Source organism: Balaenoptera ricei, chromosome 1, assembly GCF_028023285.1.
Source record: "Balaenoptera ricei isolate mBalRic1 chromosome 1, mBalRic1.hap2, whole genome shotgun sequence".
NCBI classification, from domain to species: domain Eukaryota; kingdom Metazoa; phylum Chordata; class Mammalia; order Artiodactyla; family Balaenopteridae; genus Balaenoptera; species Balaenoptera ricei.
The window spans coordinates 60,263,940-60,285,051 of record NC_082639.1 but is presented as its reverse complement, the minus strand read 5'-3'; the positions used below and the strand labels follow the sequence as shown (position 1 = coordinate 60,285,051).

Here is a 21,112-nt window from a genome sequence, read left to right as displayed (position 1 = left end):
AGTACTGCATTAATAATCTGTGCAAAGTGTTTCAGGGACTAATAGGAGGGAGGTCCTGCCCTCTGCCAAGGAGAGAAGGAGAACTTTTCATAAAGAAGGAATAAATTAGTAGAGTGGTAACTACTGAAATATACAGAAGGATATAGAAAGGGCTGAAATTTTATTTGAAAAAGTCTTTCACCAGATAAGAGAACCACCGCTTAGCAAAAATATGTAGCAAGTGAATTTGTTTTTCAAACTCCTCACCTATATAACCATTTTTTGACCTTTCCTTTCTCTTCCTGGGCATTCAAACATCTCTTGAGATTTGATTCCTTGCGATTACTGAGATTAGTGATCTAAAATCACTTTTATGATAGTCTTAAGATTTGACTAGCATTACCCTCAAAGGAATTTGCATTTTAAAAGAAGTCCAGGGACTTCCCTGGTGGCGCAGTGGTTGAGAATCTGCCTGCCAATGCAGGGGACACGGGTTCGAGCCCTGGTCTGGGAAGATCCCACATGCCGCAGAGCAACAAAGCCCGTACGCCACTACTACTGAGCCTGCACTCTAGAGCCTGCAAGCCACAACTACTGAGCCCACGTGCCACAACTACTGAAACCTGTGCGCCTAGAGCTTGAGCTCTGCAGCAAGAGAAGCCACTGCAATGAGAAGCCCGTGCACTGCAACGAAGACCCAACAACGAAGACCCAATGCAGCCAAAAATAAATAATTAATTAATTTAAACAAACAAAAAGAGAAGTCCAGTGAAGAGTCAAGCCCTAACTCAAATGAATGGTTTGCTAAGCCAGAGGTGCTAGGAAAATTAGTGCTAGTGGATCTTTTCTAAAATTATATCCTAAATAGAATCTTGGGAGAAATATGGCTGCAGATAGCTAAGGAAGCTGGTTTAAACCTGGAGATATTCCAGAGAAGAGTTTAAGATATATTTTTGCCTGAATTTCTAATATTATCTTGAATGGAAAAGCTGTCTAAAATACATTAACTTTGTACAAAGTTTCCATGAGCCTGATTTCAATTTTCTAATTGGCCTAAGAAGGTTCAGGCTGTAAGTCTAATTTAATCTAACCTCCCTTTAATCTTATTTTTACCTCATGCCAAAATTATTAGTAAGCAACATGTAATAATTTCGGTGTGCTGATAAAATTCAAGTTGAAAATGCAACCTTATTTTTCATTATGACACTGTACAGTCACAATCTAAGATATTAATAAAGTCAAACAATAGTAAGATTTTCTAGCTAATGAGAAATCACTGACCATTTCTTTCTCTTGAGCCCCCTTGTACTAAAACCATGTATATTATTCCTTTGGCTTTGTTGTAGGATTTAAGAAACGGTCACCTAAAGAAGGACCTAAGAAATGAGGAGTGGGAAAGACTAGTCTCCTAGAATGGATATGCTAACTAAAAAGGTAAGAAGAGCTGGGTAGGAATGTGTAACTCAGCAACCCTGATGTTTTAGATACATGACTGTTAATTTATAATTCTTTAAGCTATAGACACATTATATACATTTCTTTGTATGATAGTTTATGTTTAAAAATTCAGAAAATGAATCCTGGAGAGCTAAAATGAGGACACAGAATACTGTAGTATAGGTATATAGCATGGAACAGTAGGAATAAGGTAGCTTCTGGAGTCAAACAATGTTTGCGTCCCAGCTTTGGCACTTACTAGCTGTGTGACATTGCATAAATTATTTAACATGTCTGAGATCCTATAGCTTCATCTATACAATATGACTAATAATAGTTCAAATTTGAAAGAAAGAAGGGCTGGCTCTAGAATGGAAGGGAGAGGTAGGGGAAATGGGTCTCATTCCAAACCAGAAGGAACTGTATTTTAAGGAAAGTTAGAGGAGCAGTTGAAGATAATGGAAACACAACTGCCCACAAATTGTAGGGCTTAGATAGGAAAAGAGGGCTCTGAATGATAAATAGAGGCCTGGAAGTCACTTTAATATCAGTGCCCAGATTCCTGATCTCCCAAGTACCACCTCTTCTGTTCCTTGTTCCCATTCCCATCCCTAAAATATTTGGGGATAGCTAAGTATATACAGACAAATATACAATACAAGCAACAGTATGGGATATAGTGTTGAATAACCTTACCTGTTCCATTATGCTAGGTCAAATGGCAAATACTTCATCTTACTTTCATTTCCTTACCTTATCTAGGATTACTTTATTACTTTTAATACCAAACCAGTTCTTGAACCTGATCGGTCCAGTATAACAGGCTTAAGCCAATAAGCGCATAGCATTCTTACGGTGCATAGTAATGGTACAGGAATAGGGATTTATCCCAATTTAGGCTAGTGAAATGATAGGGAACATTTTCTAGGATCATCTAGGAGGTTTCCTAGCATAAAGAGAAGCTCGAGAAAAGATAGTAACTCTTCTGCATACTGACATTGTTTTGCACATGTGTGAGGTCTATAACTACATAGCATGGTGCTACCATCCTGAGGATTACTTCAAATTTCCTTAGCAGATATGAGCCCTTCCCTACACCCACTGCATAAGCCCCCAGACCAAGTGAGTGAGATGACAGTAACGCCAGGTCATCAACATCATACTTGAGTCATTAATACATAGTTTGAAATAGGAACCTGATAAAGAATACAAGTATCTGGGGATTCACCACAGACTTGAGATGAAGTCCACGAGAAGAAGGGTAGCCTTAGGATCTTTTAAATTAATGCACCCCACTTCTTACATTGAATTTAATGTTCCCTACTTCTTTATCCTATTTACCATAAATCATCCAAGGCTTGACTGGTTTTCAATCCTTGATTCATTGACACATATTTAACATAAACTTCTTAATAAGGATGGTGCATCAGCTCTCTGAAGGAGAAAACTAAAATGGGAAACAGAATGCCAAAAGAATGGTTAACTAAAAAGCAAGAACAATCACAGCAAAAGTGAAAGATGACAACTTGATTTGGAGGGATGCCCAGATGGAATTCTAGACAGTAATGGGTATTTATAAAACTGTCCTTGAATCATCAGGGAAAGGTTAAATCATGTTCAGTAACTTCTAATATGAAGGCAGGAACCTGACTAATTATCACGATTTTCACCAAACTGGTTAATACAAGAATATTTTGACATTTGGAAAGGTAGCATTCAGTTATTTGAAAACAAAATAATTTTAAGTGTTATCTCCTGATAATGTAAAACAGATTGTTTATATTAAGGAAGAGTAAAATATCAATGCTGTAGGGATAGAATTATGTTATTAGGAATTTAAATTTTATGATGGTAAAATAAAGAAAGAAAAACTCTTCAATTAATTTTTCTTATTATTCAGAAACTGAACAGAAAAGCTCTGTGGAATTTTAGTTCACACAGTACGGACTCAGGGAAATTTTGAGGAAAAATTATACCTTCATAGATATTTCTCTATATGAAAACAATTGTGTTGTTTTTTTTCTTTTAAACAGGCCACAATCACAACTATGCTACCAAGAATTACTTAGCTACTGAAAACTAAATTGGACTGAGTAAAAATTTAAAAAAAGACAACATAGCAAAGCTATTGAAACAAAGTTTAAGAAAATATAAACTTGTAAAAAATAAATTGAAGTCATAAACATTTAGGATTGTTTAGGACTGTTATATCCTCTTGATGAACTGACCCCTTTATCATTATGAAATTATCTTCTTTATTATATTTTACTCTGAACTTACTTTTTTCTGATATAAATATAGTCACTCAAGCTTTCATTTAAATACTTTTTCTATCCTTTTATATATAACCTTTTCATATTTTTACCTTTAAAAGGCATTTTGTATAGCAACTTTTTGTTTTGTTTTGTTTTTTTTAACCAATCTGACAGGCTTTGTATTTTAATTGAGGTATTTACACCATTTACACTTAATGTAATTATTGATCTGTTAAGGCTTATGTCTCCATTTTATTATTTGTTTTCTGTTTGTTCCCTTGGTTTCTAATTCCTCTATTTCTTTTTTCTTGCCTTCCTGTGGGTTACTTGAATATTTTTTAGTTCAACTTTTATTTATTTATAAGTTTTTTAGTATAAATAATGAAGTAAGCAGCCATACTGAGAAGGTACATATATCAAGGAACTGCAGGAGATCTCTAGACCCTAAAGGTGGCCCTCAGCTGGAAGTCAGCAAAAAGCGGGGCTCTTGGTCATAGAACCACAAGAAAGTGAATTCACAAGAAAGTGAATTCAAGCCTAAGTAAGCTTGGAAGTAGGTTCTTCCTCAATTGAGTTCATGATGAAACTTCAGCCTGGTGAGACCCTGAGGCAGAGAACCTAGACAAGCCCTACCTGGATTCTTGACCCAAAGAAACTGTGAGATAAACTGTTTTAAGCCAGTAAGTTTGTGGTGATTTATTACATAGCAATATAAAACTAATATAGCATCATAAAGAGATTATTAGTGGTCTGAATAAAAGCCATCTCAGCAGAGTGATTGGGTAGGAGCCAGACTGCATTGATTTGGAGGAGTGAGTCGGGTGTAAGTAAATGGAGTGAGTATAGATAACTCCTTTGAGAGGTTTGCCTGAGAACAGTCTGAGAATGTAGGGCTGTAGCTGAATGGTGCTTTGGTTTTGAGGACGAAGTTTTTATTTTTATTTTTTAATGGGAAGTAACTTGAGCATATTTAAAAGTCTGTCTTTTACAAGAATCAATTTTTACTGAAAGTTTGCTTGGCTATGTTAAATGCAATATAGCTAGATATAATTCACATGAAATAATTGGTTAAGAGCTATGTCTGGTGACCTAATGTTGATATTAACATTGATAATATTGTAAAAAGTATAAAAGATTATAAAAGACAGCAGTATGAATACTGTTATTTAGCAAAACTCTCTTATTTGCAATATCTCCAAATGCAAGAGGGCTCACCTTGCATCTGGAGGATCCTATTGTCTGAGTCAAGTTCCACTATTCTTTCAATTCACAGTAAAGCAAAGCCAGTATCATTTGGCTTTCTATGATGATTTTCTAAGGTGGCAGCTTTCCATGAGAGCTGACCAGTAACTCTTGGTCTAGATGCCATGTTGAATTTGTAGAATCATAGGGAAAGAACTTGTGTGAGACAAATTACCATCTAACACGAATTACTATCTAACATTGCTGTAAGAATTCCAGCTTTATGTCATTTGTTTACAACCTGTTCCTTGCTCTATATTATTATTTCTAAAAATAGGGGTTATAATTTCTGTAGATTTTCATTTCTATGATCAAAACATGCTTTCTATCCTCAAATGGTTTGTTTGAAAAAAGAAGTACAATAATAATAAATGAAGAGGAAGAGAGAGAGGAGGAAAAAAATTTGCCACGTCCCAAGTTCTATACCAGATACTTAATAAAAATCTTCCTTAATTCTCCAAATAACCCTTCAAGGTAGGCTCTTTAATTAACCTCATTTTTCAAATAAGTAAACTGAGTCTTAGATTAAGGAAATAATACCCAGGGTCCTGCAGCTGTTCATTAAGTGTCACATTAGAACACCCTTATGGTGACTTTAAAGTTAATGTCTTAATTACCTACTATATTGCTCCCATTCTAAAAAAGAGGATTCTTTCTTAGGGAATTAACAGTGGTCTGTACAGGACAAGAAGGACTGTTCATTAAACTAACAAGGGATAATGAAGACCTCTCTGGCAGGGAATAATACTTTACATGTTTCTCATTTCTCATTATGTCCTTCCATGTTCAATAACATAGTCAATCCAGCTGAGCTCCTGTAGTGATATTTCAAAAATTGTCCTGACTGCCACGATTCAATTGTTGAGGACTTGCTTGTTACAACACAGGAAACAGTTATATTATGTACCTTACATTAGACAACAATAAGACTTAACTCTGAAATATGTCTATCATTATTAGTCTTTTGTATCCATGGTGATTTAATGTCATCTTGCCGCCAGTCATTTGACTTAGGCTAGTGGTTTTCAGACTGGAGCTTGCATCAGAATCTCCTGTAGGGCTTCTTCGAAACACACAGATGACTGGATCTGACTCTCAGACGTTTGGATTCAGTAGATGTGGGTTGTAGACCTTAAAATGTGTGTTTCTAACAAGTTCCCAGATGCTGCTAATGCTGCTGCTGGTCTGAAGACCACACTTTGAGAACCACTGGCCCAGATTAGGGTTTTAAAACCTTTTTCTGTAAAGAATCAGGTAAATACTTTTGGCTTTGTGGGTCATATGGTCTCTGCCACAACTGCTTAACTCTTCCTTTGCCATGGAAAGCAGCCATACACAATACCTAAATAAATAGGAGATGGCTGTGTTTCAATAAAATTTTATTTACAGAAACAGGTGTCAGGATGGATTTGGTAAATGGACCATAGGTGGTCAACCTCTGGCACAGACCAACTCAGTATAAGAGGCCTGAAAAATAACTTTGTATATATTAAATATACTCTGTGACTCCATGAGAATCAACTATAGATTTATCCACAAAAACCCTTTCTAAGTTTCTAAATAAAATCTGCAGAACTATAACAGAGACTAAGCTAATTGTGTTAAACCAGCACAGAGGAGAAACCCCAAAGCTTTCCTATGAACCCAATAAAAAAGCAACAGTTTTATGCACGAGTCTGCATCTTATAAACAGTTTTTGTTCTAACATGCCCATGAACTATACCTTCATTTTCAAATTTTAGTTTTAATTGGATATTGTTTATAATGCTAGAAACTATAAATATACCAAATAAAAGAAAACTAACACTATATTGAATGACATAGATGCCAACCCCATCAGATTATCTGTTGACTTTATGATAAAATGAAACAAAACAAAAATACTCTACTTGCCATGAGTATGCCCAGGTTTAATATATTTGGTCTTTACCTGGAATGGTGTACTTCAAATTAATTTAAAATGCCAATATAACCCTAAAAATCTAATAAACTATATATACCAGTGAACCCACTGCATTAGCTCTATCCTTACAAAATGTAAACTCCTGTAAAAAGACATCATTCAGAAATTTTTTTCTGAATTTTTGTCATAATGGATTGTGATTTAGTACCCTGAAAATAATTAGATGCAAGTGCCATGAGGAAAGCTAGTATTATGGGTCATCTTATAAACTTAAAATGCAAGTATTATGTTAAACATCTCCAACAATGCCATATTTAGATGCAATATGTAGATAAAATCTCTACAATTATATATTGTAACATTTTGATAATTTAAAGATGGATTAAAATGGCTTTCTGAGGGGATACATGACTTCTTTCAAAATCTTTTCCTAAATTCGATTAAGTCAAATGTTTCATTTTCATCAATGGGTTTAGATTTGCTACTAGACATTTATTCTTTAGTCTAATGAAGTTGTTTTCAAAGAGTCCTCAGTTTTAAAAAAAAAAAAAAAGGTTGAAAGAGAATTGTGGTCAAATGACACTGGAAAATGTTTACTTTAAACACACTTTAAAAGTGTTTTGTTTTTATGTTTTTCTATTCTTTTTACTTCAGGACTCTTTGGAAATAATATTCATGGTACAGATAACTAAGAAAGATGTGGCAAATCGTGTAGCTTTTTCCAATCTCATTTGAACATGGAACCAAATTATTAGTAGAGCATTCTGAAGTACAAGAGAAACACTTAAGAAAACAATGTTCTTAGTGCCTGAATCCAGGTACCATATGATATTTTTTTAAAAAATAAATTCAATTAGAATCACAAGTATTTGTTAAGTACCTCTATTATTTGACTTATCACTTACAGGTTAACGTTTTACTTTTACTATGACACTCACCTAAGTCTATCTAGAACGTAGTTAAACCTATTAAACATACTTACACTCCTCTTCAGGCCTCTTCCGAAGGGCTGCACGAACTTCTTTACAAGGGCTTCTCTGATATTGTGGGGGATTCCTTCCCCTTATTAAGTTCTCCATCCTACAGGAGGGAAGTAACAGAATATTTTAATACCAAAACCTTGATAACTTTTAACAAGTTAAATGGTTTAAATCAAGAGTCAACAATTCAGGTAGACCACACCATTAAGAGTATCTAGCAAGGAGTAAGGCAGTAGGGAGTGGCAGTGACTGTGGTAAACTGGAGAGTGCTTGACTTTTCTTAGGCATTCCAATTTTAAAAATATAAAAACACATGTAGATGAAACTCATATGCACATTCTCCAATTAGAGACTGTTATGGACTGAATGTTTGTGTCCCCACCCCCTCCACTCCTCCAACCCTTCCCCTCCACCCCCCCATTCATATGTTGAAACTCTAATCCCCAGGGTAATGGTATTTGGTAATACCATTTGGTAATGGTAATGGAACCCTTGATAGGTAAATAGGTTTAGTTGAGGTCATGAGGGTGGGACACGCATGATGAAATTAGTATTTTTATAAGATGAGGAAAAGAGACCAGAGCTCATTCTCCCCTGCCATATGAGGACACAGTGAGAAGGTAGTCATCTACAAACCAGGAAGAGGGCTTGCACCAGGAACTGAATCTGCTGCTGCCTAGATAGTAGACTTCTAAGACTCCAAAACTGTTAGAAATAAATGTCTATTGTTTCAGCCACCCAGTCTGTGGTATTTTGTTATAGCAGCCCAAGCTAAGTCAGAGACCCATTAACTAAAGAATGATTACTTATAAAGCAAACACATTTATCAAAAATCAGGTTACCCTTTAGAAAGAAAGATCATATCTTTCACCAACATTCTGAATACCAGTTTTCAGGAGTTTTAATTGCTGCTTTCCTCTGTGCTAATGATTAAATTGGAATCGGTTTTCTAATTCTAATCATTGTGACTTCTTGAAAATACGGTTAATATAAAGTGCACTTCTCAGTTACTTCCAATGCTGACAACCAGAAAATAATAATAAATGGGCCAAATGCAACTTGGGTTGGCATATTAAACAGCATATACTCTGTGGTTAGTATTTTCTGGTTTTAGTAAACCTTACAGTTTTGTGCCACCAATGCATACTCTGCTTATTTTGAAAACATTAAACAACTATTGAGTGTTTAGGATTTGAAAATTCAGAACAAAACAATGATATTTATCATTTTGAAAATATAAACATAGCTTTTAACATCTACATAATTATTCTAATGGGATATCACTGGTTTTAACAAACATGCTGGCTGATAGCATGTATTGAAAATGGTGTGGTTGTTATGGGTTATGGTGGTAGAAGGTCTCCTAGGGTTAGTAGTACAGAGAATTATATTTCTAGTGTCTAGAGAGGAAATTGGGAAAGGATAATCCAATAAAAGCAATATGTAAAATGGTGTGAAATATGAGATAAATAACCTTTTGTACTGGAAGAGTAACATAACACTATTCCTAGGAGAAGCTGTCACTGGTTCTTAGAAATACTTTTCCAAATATACTTCCTTAAATCAATCCATTCATAGGTAGGGACTACTTTATATGCGTGTGTATGCTCACTCATATGCCTATGCTTGTGTATGTAAAGTACAAGAAAACATTTCTCAGTGTGTGATGATAACTTGAAACTTAGTTTCACTTGAAGATCATTTCAAGTGAGAAAAAGAGTTCAAGGTTACTGATAATACAATGATAGGAAATCAAGTGAAAACCTCAAGAGTTTAAGACATAATTTGCTTTAATATTATATATGGGGGCAAAATTAAGCTTCCAGGACCATCCCTGCAGTTTCAGTATGAGGGTTAGCCATGTAAATTATATAAAATGTTCTAGATTCTGACTCAAATTAATTCAGTGCACTATTTTGATTACATGTTTCAGCAAATACATGAATTTTCATGATGATATAATAACTCTTTAAGTGAACTTTAGTTAATCACTAGTATTTACAAGCTCAAGATAGTAAAATACAACAAACATAACCTACAAATGCAAGTATCTACATAAAATTGTGATTTAATTTTAAAAACCGATTAGTCATCGTGATTATACAGATGAGGGATGACAACTTACCCTGGTTGGAAATCTATGTAAACCAGTCTCTTGGATAGGCTATTACTTTTCCTTTTATGTATCTGACTATAGGGAATGTTAAGACAAAAATGGTCTAGTTGATTTCGACGTAATTATATTTGAGGGTATGTCAGAAAAACTGAAATACAAGTTAGAAAGTACTGCCAAAGGCTCCAGGAGAGTTTCACTTACATGGTTGCTATTGGCATCAAAGATCACCAAGAATCATGATGCCCAAATGTTGCATTATGGGAATGCTCACAAGCAGATATGCAAGAGATTATGCAGTGTTAGCAATGCCGCATAGTTTAACTGTGATGAGCCTAGGTTCTGGAATAGACTGCCTGGGCTAAACTCCCATTCTGTCTCTTAAAGGATGATTTTAGGGAAAGATACTTAGCTACTTTATACCTTAATTTTCTCAGCAGTAAATGGGGATAACATTAGCTACCTCATAGGATTGTTGTGAGGATTAAATATGTTAATAGTGTACATGTGCTTACACTGTGTCCGCCACGATACAAGAGCTCAGCAAATGTAGTTATTATTAATCATAATTATCCCAAATAAAAATGAAATCATATACTAAAATTTTAAATCTCTGGTATGTTAGGAGAAATATGAAAACTAGCCTCTAGTTAATAAAGAAAAAGAACAGATGACACTGCTGAGAAAAAAAATTCTGGCTAAACAAATGTTCTGGTTATTGGAAAAATACAAAACATCCATGCACGTAAATTGCTAATTTTCAAAATGAAGGACTTAATAAACTGTATTTCATTTTATTCAGTAAGATTTAAAGGATTACTATATGACAATCTTCCAAGGATACTCAGATGGATAAAAGTGGGCTGGTATCCTCATGAATTAATTAAAGTGCTAAATAACTTATTCTTTCTTAGAGAATTCAGAAGATGTTACAAAATTGTATAGTGCCCTTTGACCTTAGCAAGAACAATGAATATATCTTACAATGTATTACCAGTTATCATTTATTCCATCTAATCCTTACAACAACCTTCTGAAAGAACATTTTGAAGATGAGGAAGATAATGTGCAGAAATGTTCAGTGACCTGATCCTGGCCACACAGGAAGTAAGAGGTGCAACCGAGATTTAATCAAGGTTTTCTGATTTTTTAAATCTTTTTCTAGTTGCTTTTTAACCCACTATTTCCATGAGTCTATGATTAGCTATAGATAATTTCACTAGGAGACTGAATACTTGAGACTCTACTATGTCGTGCACATTTAATTTTGATGGAATTCTTATTGAACATAATATTAATATTTAAATTAGTATATACTCATATATAAATAGTATATATTACATTAAATATATTACTACACAAATATATACACATTTCTAAAAATGTTTATCTGCTAATTACATGTTGAGTTTTTTATCATTTAGCTGTTTTCATTGAAATGTTTGCTGTTTTCATTGAAATGTTTGCTTCTATTAATGATATTTTAAGTTTTTAGAACCACCAAAAAGATAACTGGGGTCAAGGAAACTCACTGTAAACTATACATACAACACAGTAATAGATGAATAAAAATTAAAATAGCACTAAAAGTCGTTGGAATGCTAAATGTTATACCCAGTGGAAAATACACTTTGAATCAAATTAAATGTTTTACACAGCAATGTTCATGTCCAAACTATTATATAACTCTGAGACTTCCATCCTCTTGAGATTACACTTCTGGCTACTTGAACTCTTCCACCAGTGTCATCTATGATCTACAGTTTGCATTAAATGGTCAGACAAAATGACCAAGAATGAAGTCTTGGAGCACAGCCGGGACACAGCAAAGATGCTATTCTAGCTACTCTCAAGCTTGGTATGTCACCAGAGGGAGTGCATTAATAGTTCCAGCAAGGAGAGATTAAGTGTGATGACCACAGGCAAGACAGATGCTCTAAAAACTCATTGAAGAGCTCTGAAAAGTGCAGCCTACATGTCAACTGCTGGCAAGAAATAGGGGCAGCCAGATTAATATCGAACAGCATGAAAAAGCAATCAGAGTTTATAAGCAACAGTATCCACAACTCTCTTGGTGGTGTCTCCAAAACTTAGGTCACAAAATCATCTGCAGAGCTTTATACAACTACAGATTCCCCCATTTCCAGTACTAAAGATTTCCATTCAGTAGACTGGGGTCAGGCCCAGGTAGATATATTTTTCAACGTTAATCAAGTACTTCTAAAGTAGCCTTACACTGGTCCCAATACTGGCATTGGGAACCCCTGTAAATAAAAATATATATACTTGAAGAGTAGGAAAGGGAAGTTCAATGAATTCATTCTGCTGATACAGAGGTGAGGTGAGGGCCTGGTGAGGAGACTGCAGTTAGGATAGGTACTATCAAAAATGAAAAGAGTAGCCAAAGCAAAAGATTCAAAGGTTTGCCAAGTTGGCTGGAGGTCAACTAGATGAGCCTGGAGGCTGACTGTTTATAATGCTGATCATCTCAACAGTGAAATGATTTCCTCCATCAAGCTTTAGCAGACTCAGCTGGATCAGAGAATAAGTCTGGATTGACCTAGAATTGTGGATTGGGTTGACGGTGTGGCCAGTGAATAAAGCAAGGGAAGCATGGGTCAAAATATGGATGAAGTGGATTTACTCAGTATGGAGGAGGAATAGGAAGAATGATTGAGTGCCTGGAGGAAAAGAGAGTTGGACTAAGAAAATAGAGGTATCAGGTATTGGTATTTCTAAATGTCTATTATGTGCCAGGTGATTTATTAGGTTCTCTATATACATTACCCATGCTATTCTTATTTTTTCATGGCTAATCTGAGGCTCAGAGATGTTAAATAACTTGCTTAGGATCACACAGCAAGTGCAAAAATTAGAATTTAAATCTAGATCTGACTCCAGAGCCCATGGGGTTAACTACTATGTGGACTATGTAACAGAAATTTCTTTAATGATGCTAATGCTCAATATCTGCGCTGTCCAGTACAGTAGCTGCTAGACATATACACAGTATATTCCCACTTGGCATGTGGCTAGTGTGACCAAGGAGCTGAATTTGGGATTTCTAAAATTTGATTGAATTTTAGTTTATTTAAATTTAAATTTCAATATGACAAGTGATCACTCTATTAGACAGCACTTCATATCTAGAAGGCCCTATTAACTTAGCACATGACTGGTGAAAATACAGTTCTCCACTGAAGACCTCTAAATTAAAGTCACCATGAGCAGGAAAGTAAAGTTATGGAAAAGTATTCTGTATGAGGATCTTTTGGAGACAAATGAACAACTTAACTCCTCACTGTAGAACTGGCTTACAGTAACCCCCTAGGAGCTTCCTTGCAAAAACACACTTTTCATGCAACTATGGTTTTCAATTACGGAGCTCTCCTCCTAGCACATTGAAGTACCTTGGATACTCACTTGAAACTTCTTCCTATCTCAGGGCCGTCTTACATGCTGCTTCCTTTGCCTCAAATGATCTTCCTCTTATTCTTATCTAAATAACTCCTAATCACCGTTCCAGTCTTCACTATAACATGACTTTTTAAGAGAGTTTTCTTTAACTCCTTCATCTAATTAGATCTCCAAATATAGTTCTACCCTGCAGCCTAGAGTTTTCTATCATAGCACTTATCACATATTGCAATTACATATTAGACTTCTGGATTTCTGTTTAATGCCTGCCTTTCTCCTGAACTGTAAGTTCCATGGAGGCAGAGACAATGTCAGTTTTATTCTCCATTCTATTGGAGAATTTAGTACGGTGCTTCATATTCATACTTGTTGCTTGAATGAATGAATGAATCTATCTCTCCTAATCTTGCCATAAGGGAAAATATATGATGCTGGGATCACTCTGTGTGATCCAGGTGGTCAACCTAGTGAGTGGCCTTCCAAATACTGTGGCTATCATCCCTTTACCCCCAACTCACGTGCTTCCTCTCAGTCATTCATTGGCACCCCTAACACTTTCCTAGTAGGCCATCACCTTGCACTGAACAGCCTCTCACCATCCCACTCTGCACCAGCTGCCAAGCATGAACAGACATTGGAAAGCAGGTTAAACTGCCCCAGGTTCCCTTTGCTGCAAGACCAAGGAGATGAGAGGGGGAGGAGGAGACAAGATAGAACATCAGGAGCTGCTCTCCCAGGGTGATGTGTCCCTGTGGGGACTTTCTCCAGCTGAACCAGGGGAATTCCCTGTGCTCCCACAGGCAGATTATGGGGGATTATGATTAAGGAAAAGAGATTTTATCATGACATCAAAAAATCGATTAAAAAGCAAAATCAACTTGTTTTGCTTACAAGATGCCAACGATATGGAGGCTATTTTTCCCCCTCATTGAACTTATTACTATACTTGCTGCTTTGTGAGCACAACCCCAACTGGAAGTATGTAGTGCTTAATGGCTCTATTTGATAATTAGACAACTTAGATAAGCCCCTAAATGACGTTCAGCGCACAAGTAATGAACTGAGTATTTGCAGACCCCTTTGCTTTGTGGTCTGTAGGCTTCCTAACACTCCTTAAGGAATTTTTTAAAATCTGTAAACTAGATATAAAATAAATTACAAAGAGTAAATATCCTTGACTTATTACTTTCTAGGAAAGTAAAAATTCCAATTATGTGTTAATAATTATCTTTAATTAAACAATCTTAAATAAATGCAGACGTTTTTCAAAAAATCAGACTGGCATTTCATTGAGCGTTTATTTAACTTGATTATAAGCAGAATTGGACACAATAAGCTACACACCTATAAATAAACACAATCCTTTATATTTAGAGTGACAATCTACATGAGTAGGAAGCTTAGTAAGATCTATAATAAAATATGGTAGCATTTTTTGCCTTCAAACTTGACAATGAATGTACAGGAGCATTTCTTTGAAAGTACAAAGGCATACAATATTGACTACAATCTGAAATTTCATCCAATTAGTTCTGGGGTAAAGAGGGTACTACCTTTCAATTAGTCGGAGTCCAAAGTTTAAAGTGTCTATCATGTGACACAAGTCAAACATCTTTTTCTTTCCATAGCTACTCCATCTTTCTTGGTATTCCTTAGCACAGTGCCTAGACTACGGTAAATGCTCCATAAATATTTAATTAATGATTTAATGGATGGATGAATGAAGTCTGCTCCTTCCTGGCAGGAACATTTGGAAGATTTTCATTTTTCATTCCAAATTTTACCCATCCTTGAATGTATATTTTTAAGTTCCAATTCTACTCAGAAACAAATCCAACCACTTCAAATATACTCAGTGTTTGCCTTCTGAATCTTCTATATGATATTTATTAAATGCTTGGAAGTGTAACCGGTGACTTTCTAGCTAGTATTATTCTTCATTTCAATGTCTGAAATGAAGCATTACTCATTTGTATTACTCATATAGATTCTAGACCACTTGAGGGCTTTGACATAACACACTACAGTTGCTGAAATACTTCCATATAATTTATTTCATTTCATTTTCTTGACGATTCTGAAGTAGGTATCAGTGCATCACTATTTATAGATGAGACAACAGGAAGTCTGAGCAATTAAGTGACATATGCAGAGTAACACAGGAGGCCCAGAGGAAGGACTTGAACTCTGGTCCTTGGACTCCTAAAATGCAGTCTTCATTTCATAATGCTGAGAAAATATTATCAGTCTTTTCTTTTTTCTAATGTCTAGTGGATCATAAAGCAGTTCTCTTACTGAGTTGTAGGTGTTCACTAAATCTTAAAATATGGAATATTTATGAGTTATTGTGATTTTGACTTACACGTCTACAAGTCTAAAAACTAAATAGAAATAATTAATGGAAAATTAAAATAAATAAAAATAATAAGAATTTAAAAAATGAAAGTGTGCTTAAGCCTGCATATGGGAAAAGGAAAAATAAGATTGCTATATTATTTTTAGAAATAATAATTAGCAGTCTGTTCTGCCCAGGGAAAGAGAATAATAAGGGGCAGCATGCTGTGACCATCCATCTTTACAAAGTTCTAAAGCCAAGTAACCCCCCAGCACTTCAGAATTCCTTCGTTGGCTTTGAATTCAAGAAAAAAGAGGAAAGAGTTGAAAAAGCAGTGGAAAGTGTTCTTGCTTTATCACTGAGCTGCTGTTTCTTTTTTTTTTTTTTTTTTCCTTTTTATGGAAAGTTGAGTCTGAATTCAGCACAGTGAAACAATCTCCAAACCAAACTGGAACCAAACTAGAACTATGCATGCATATTAAGCATAAGGTAGCCCTTAAAAAGTCTCAAGTGTTTATAAAGATCCAATTTGAACTGCAAATGACAGTGCAAAAATAATCAATACCCAATTATCTCAGTCAAATATTTTGAGTTGATATTTAATAAGGACAAACTGGATGAAATTAAACAGCAAGATTGTTGCAGGAAAAAAAAAAATCACATCTTAACTACACTTAAACTGCTTGGAAACAGAGTGAAATGCTTAACATAACAAAATGATAGGTAAAGCACTGTCCACTTGGAAAAGAGCCAGATGCCTGATCTTTAAGGCCAGTGATGATTTACCAGACATTCAAGGATCATCAATAGTCTCAAAGGAGAAACTTGTTTTTACGTTGCCATGTCACACATTTAGGGGATGACAAATATAACAGTATTGTTTTCACCTTTTTTCAAGAAAATAGAATTCAAAATAGATGGGTATCATTATGGACTTGAAAATGTAGATTCTACCTTTTCTAAACAACAAATCAAAACTGGAATGTGAATGGTATATAATTTACTCTATAGCGGTTGTAGCAAACAACTGTTCCATGAAAAATCTATGAAATTAATGAGAAGAGCATGGGTAGCAATGGGAAAAAAAAAAAGTCCAGCTCCTCATAAATTCAGGAAGCGCACTATTACAAAATTCTAGTTTATATTGATTTACTTTCCTCCTATTTAAAAAAAAAAAAAAAATCTTTGTATTTTTTACCCACACACAAAGTAGTACTATATCAGAAGTCTGTTATCTTTATGAAGGTATTTTATTAACAAATTGAATTGGTACAAGGAATAACAATCTTCCCTCAGTGAAGCTCCTTACAGAAATAAGTGAGTTAAATGAAATATTTAGGAATATGTTCATTGCCAAAATCACACACACACACACACACAAACACATACACAAAACATTAAGTTCACTAAAATCAGAGTTATTCAGAAAATAAATCCCTTAAAGCCATGTATATCAAGTGGATGAATTCATAAAATATTTGCCTATAAAAAGGAATGACATTCACAGGATGGAAAAAATGTAAAGAAGGCATAATAAGAAATAAATCAATACATCCAAAATATTCAAAAGGTGTTTATTTTACTCTTAAAAGCAAAAACAGAGCTGGCAATGTAGAAGAAATATATCAATTAAAAATGGTGAGGGCTTCCCTGGTGGCGCAGTGGTTGAGAATCTGCCTGCCAATGCAGGGAACACGGGTTCGAGCCCTGGTCTGGGAGGATCCCACGTGCCGCGGAACGACTAGGCCCGTGAGCCACAACTACTGAGCCTGCGCGTCTGGAGTCTGTGCTCCGCAACAAGAGAGACCACGATAGTGAGAGGCCCGCGCACCGCGTTGAAGAGTGGCCCCAGCTCGCCGCAACTAGACAAAGTCCTCGCACAGAAACGAAGACCCAACACAGCCATAAAAAAATAAATAAATGATTTAAAAAAAAAAAATGGTGAGAATTCTTGAAAAAGTTCTAACGTTGAATCAACATAATTATGCAAAGATAAAATTGATGCTAAAAAATACAGAAAAGTGCTAGGTGCTTTAATAAGATTATTAGCACTCAGGTTATAATACTATTACCAAAATTATATCTGAACTGTCCATCATTTTTTAAATTTAAGAGCATATGGAAACTATTTATTTAAAAATTTGTATTTTGAATAGCATGAAATACAGAGATACAATATAATTACCTACCATCTAGAAATTAATACAATATAATACATATTTATAAGCCCAGTCCGATTCCTTTTCTCCACTCTTTCTTTCCTTCCCCCACACACTTTGACTCTAAAGATTGAGGAAAATACCTGTGTCAACATTTGGGTTTCATGGTTTTCGGTCAACATTTATGAAATGAGAACACCAGAATATAGAATCATTTCTCCTCTGGAAAGTCTTCTGTGATTTCACCCACCTCCCCAACTATCTTCTGTCTCTCTGTCCTATTACAAGATCCTACACATACGTCTTACTGCCTCAGCCTCCACTAAAAATTCCTGAGGACAGAAGTTGTATCATTCCTGAGGATCTAGCACAATTCACTGAACATAGAAGAAATTAAATATTCATTTTAAATGATTGAATGAATGAGTGGTGTGAGGAATAAATGTATGTCCTGTACTGCTCTAATGTGATCTACGGCTATACAACCTCTTCATATATATTATTTATTCCTCATAAAGAGCCTATGGGTATAATATTTTACAGATGAAGAAATTGAGAGTCACTTGCCCAAAGTCAGCAGCAAAGCCAGACTAACGTCTAGACTTTCTGATTCCTGCTGACCTTTGTACCTGAGCACAGCTGCCTAAATGAAGGAAGGCTCTGCTCATTTCCAGGTGATTCCACTTTCACCTGGAGCCTCATTAAGTCTCAGAGGAGGGACTACTACCATATATGGCAGTTGTTTAGATGCAGAAAAAAAATGTGTGTGGAAGGACTTAATTATTTCTCAAGAAAAGCATATACTCCTTTCTCTAAGTGAAATAGGGAGAGTTGGCAAATATGAAATAATATTAACTTCCAAATGTACATAAATGTCTAAAAATATACTATAATGTATAATGCAAATGACATCATAATCTTTTAATCAGGCATGTAAAGATCAAGTTCTTCCCTGGAGTTCTGCCTTCAGCCTGTTCTCCTGCATCCTATCTCTGAGTAACCTCTTTGTAGTTGTAGCCCACAGGCCAAAGGCTCTGTCACTGGACTGAGATTTTTGAATGTTAGGACAATGTTGCCCTAGTAAATTCTGTAGAATTGTCACACATGGCGCAGAGACACAGAAGATACTCAGCATTTTTATGACTGGGTACTGGATTTGATGGCTATCATTCTTATTGATGAGAAAAAAGAAAACTTCATAATCAGAATCATATTTATAATTTCTAGGATGTTTTAAAGCACAAATACTTTCAATCTCTTAGTATTTTATACTAAGATGAGAAAAAATGGAACATGTTGTATCTTTACTAAGGAAAGAAAGGTCAAGATGACTCATCTCTTCAGGAAGATAGGTTTCTGGGAAAAAGTCAATTTAGTTTCTATTTGAGACTGAGTGAGTACCTGAACAGCCTGAACTACTCAGATGGACATCACATAATTATGTGCTAATTCTAGGAGCATTTAGAAACATCTTTTGGCATTTTATAAAAATTTATGGGGTCACAGCAAAGAATCACATCCCATGGAGCATAGCAATTTCACCTTGTAAGTCATCACCTGGCATTTCCTTTCTCAGTTCCTTCCCTCTGCATGGCCAGAAGGGTTTGCTTTTCTTTGTTTCCTTTTGCTTATCTTCTACTGGCTTCTTTTGTGGGTAAGTAAATACACTATCCACTAAAGGAATGTTAGGGCATACGTTCACAGCCTCTGTCATACAACCCTTGCTTCCCTATGGTCTACTATCAATTCAGCAGCCAGGGAGTCTTTTAAAATCATGAGTCAGATTGTGTCACTGTGTTAAGCCCAGCAAGCTGAGGATTTCCCTTCTACTCAGAGCAAAAGCCAAAGTCCTTTACAATGGCCCATGAAGTCCTTTGTGTTCTGCTGCCTATAACCTCTCCTCACATCCTCTCCTTCCCCTCTTAATCAGTTCCAATAGTTCATTCCTCCACTAACACTCTTGATCTTCTTTGCCCTGTTCTTTTTTCTTTACCCCTGGGCCTATCAACTTCTAACATAATCTTTTAATCTACTTATTTGCAGAGTTTATTGACTGTAAAAGTCTATATGTGCTTTGAAAAGAATGTATATAATCCAAATGTTGTTGATTTTTGTTTCTGTTATATCCATTAATTAGCGAGAGATGTGTCAGTACCTTCCCCAATGTGATGATGAATTTATTTCTCCTTGTACTTCTGTCATTTTTTGTTTTATATAATTTGATGCTATCTTATTGAGTATGTAGAAGCTATAACATCCTGATGAATTGACCCTTCTATCATTATGTAGTGAACTTAAGATCTAATAAGACTGTTTGCCTTACAATCTGTTTATCTGTTAATAACATAGTTTGCAACAGCTCTCATGGATAGCAATTGCCTGGAATATCATTTTCCATACTTTGGATTAAGACTATTTTGGTCCTCTGTTTAAGGTATGTCTGTTGGAAAGAAAATATTGTGTATTTTAAATCCAACTTTTAAAAAATTCAGTTTGTACTCAGATTTTTTTGTAGTAAGAATATTTATTTGCATTATCTCATTTTACTAATAATAATTTAGATTTATTTCTGCTATCTTATTTTGTGTTTTCTCTTTATATAGATTTTCTATTTTCCTTTTTTACCCTTCTTTTAAATTAAGGGTTATTTTCCCTGTTTTCACTCTGTTTTTTTCTTCTACTTTGGAAATTATGATTTCTATGTTTAGATGTATCCACATACTTAATATTTGTTTACTCTTCTTTATTTTATCTCAGACCTTCTACCTTTGATCACTTTCCTTCTTCCTGAAATTCATCCTTTAAAATTGTCTTTAAAGTGAGCCAGATTTTAGACCTCTCAGTTGTTCATTTGAAAATGTCTACATCTTATACCTCTTCTTAAGAGACAGCTTCACAAGATGAAGAATTAAATGTGGACAGATACTGATAGCTCATTGAAGGGTGTTATTTCCAGTTTACAACCCCGTTGTGGTTGAGAAATCAGTTATGACTTCTTTTGTAGCTAATCTTTCTTTTCTAGCTGGTTTAAGATCTTTTCATTTTCTTTGGTGTTCTTCAGTTTCACTATGATATTGTCTATTTGTGAATTTCTTTTTACACTGGGTTTGCTTTTTGATCTGAGATGTACTGTCTTTCAGGGATTCTGAAAAATTATCATCCATTTTACCTTTGAACATTTGCTTCCCCCCGCCTTTTTTTTTCTTTTTATAACTCTGTTTAGATATAAGTTAGGCCTTTGCACTCTATCCTCAAAATCTCTTATACTCTTATGCTGGGAATTCTCTCTTTG

The 21,112-nt window shown here is 35.1% G+C and overlaps 1 protein-coding gene across 1 annotated transcript in view; it reads right to left on the bottom strand.

Moving 5' to 3' along the window:
* The window catches only part of LRRC7 (leucine rich repeat containing 7), a 496,206-nt gene that overhangs the window by 378,245 nt on the left and 96,849 nt on the right, over positions 1 to 21,112 (bottom strand). The window contains exon 2 of the mRNA XM_059899299.1: positions 7,799 to 7,896. Coding sequence (XP_059755282.1) covers positions 7,799 to 7,896 — 98 coding nt within the window. The remainder of the gene's footprint in view (positions 1 to 7,798; positions 7,897 to 21,112) is intronic.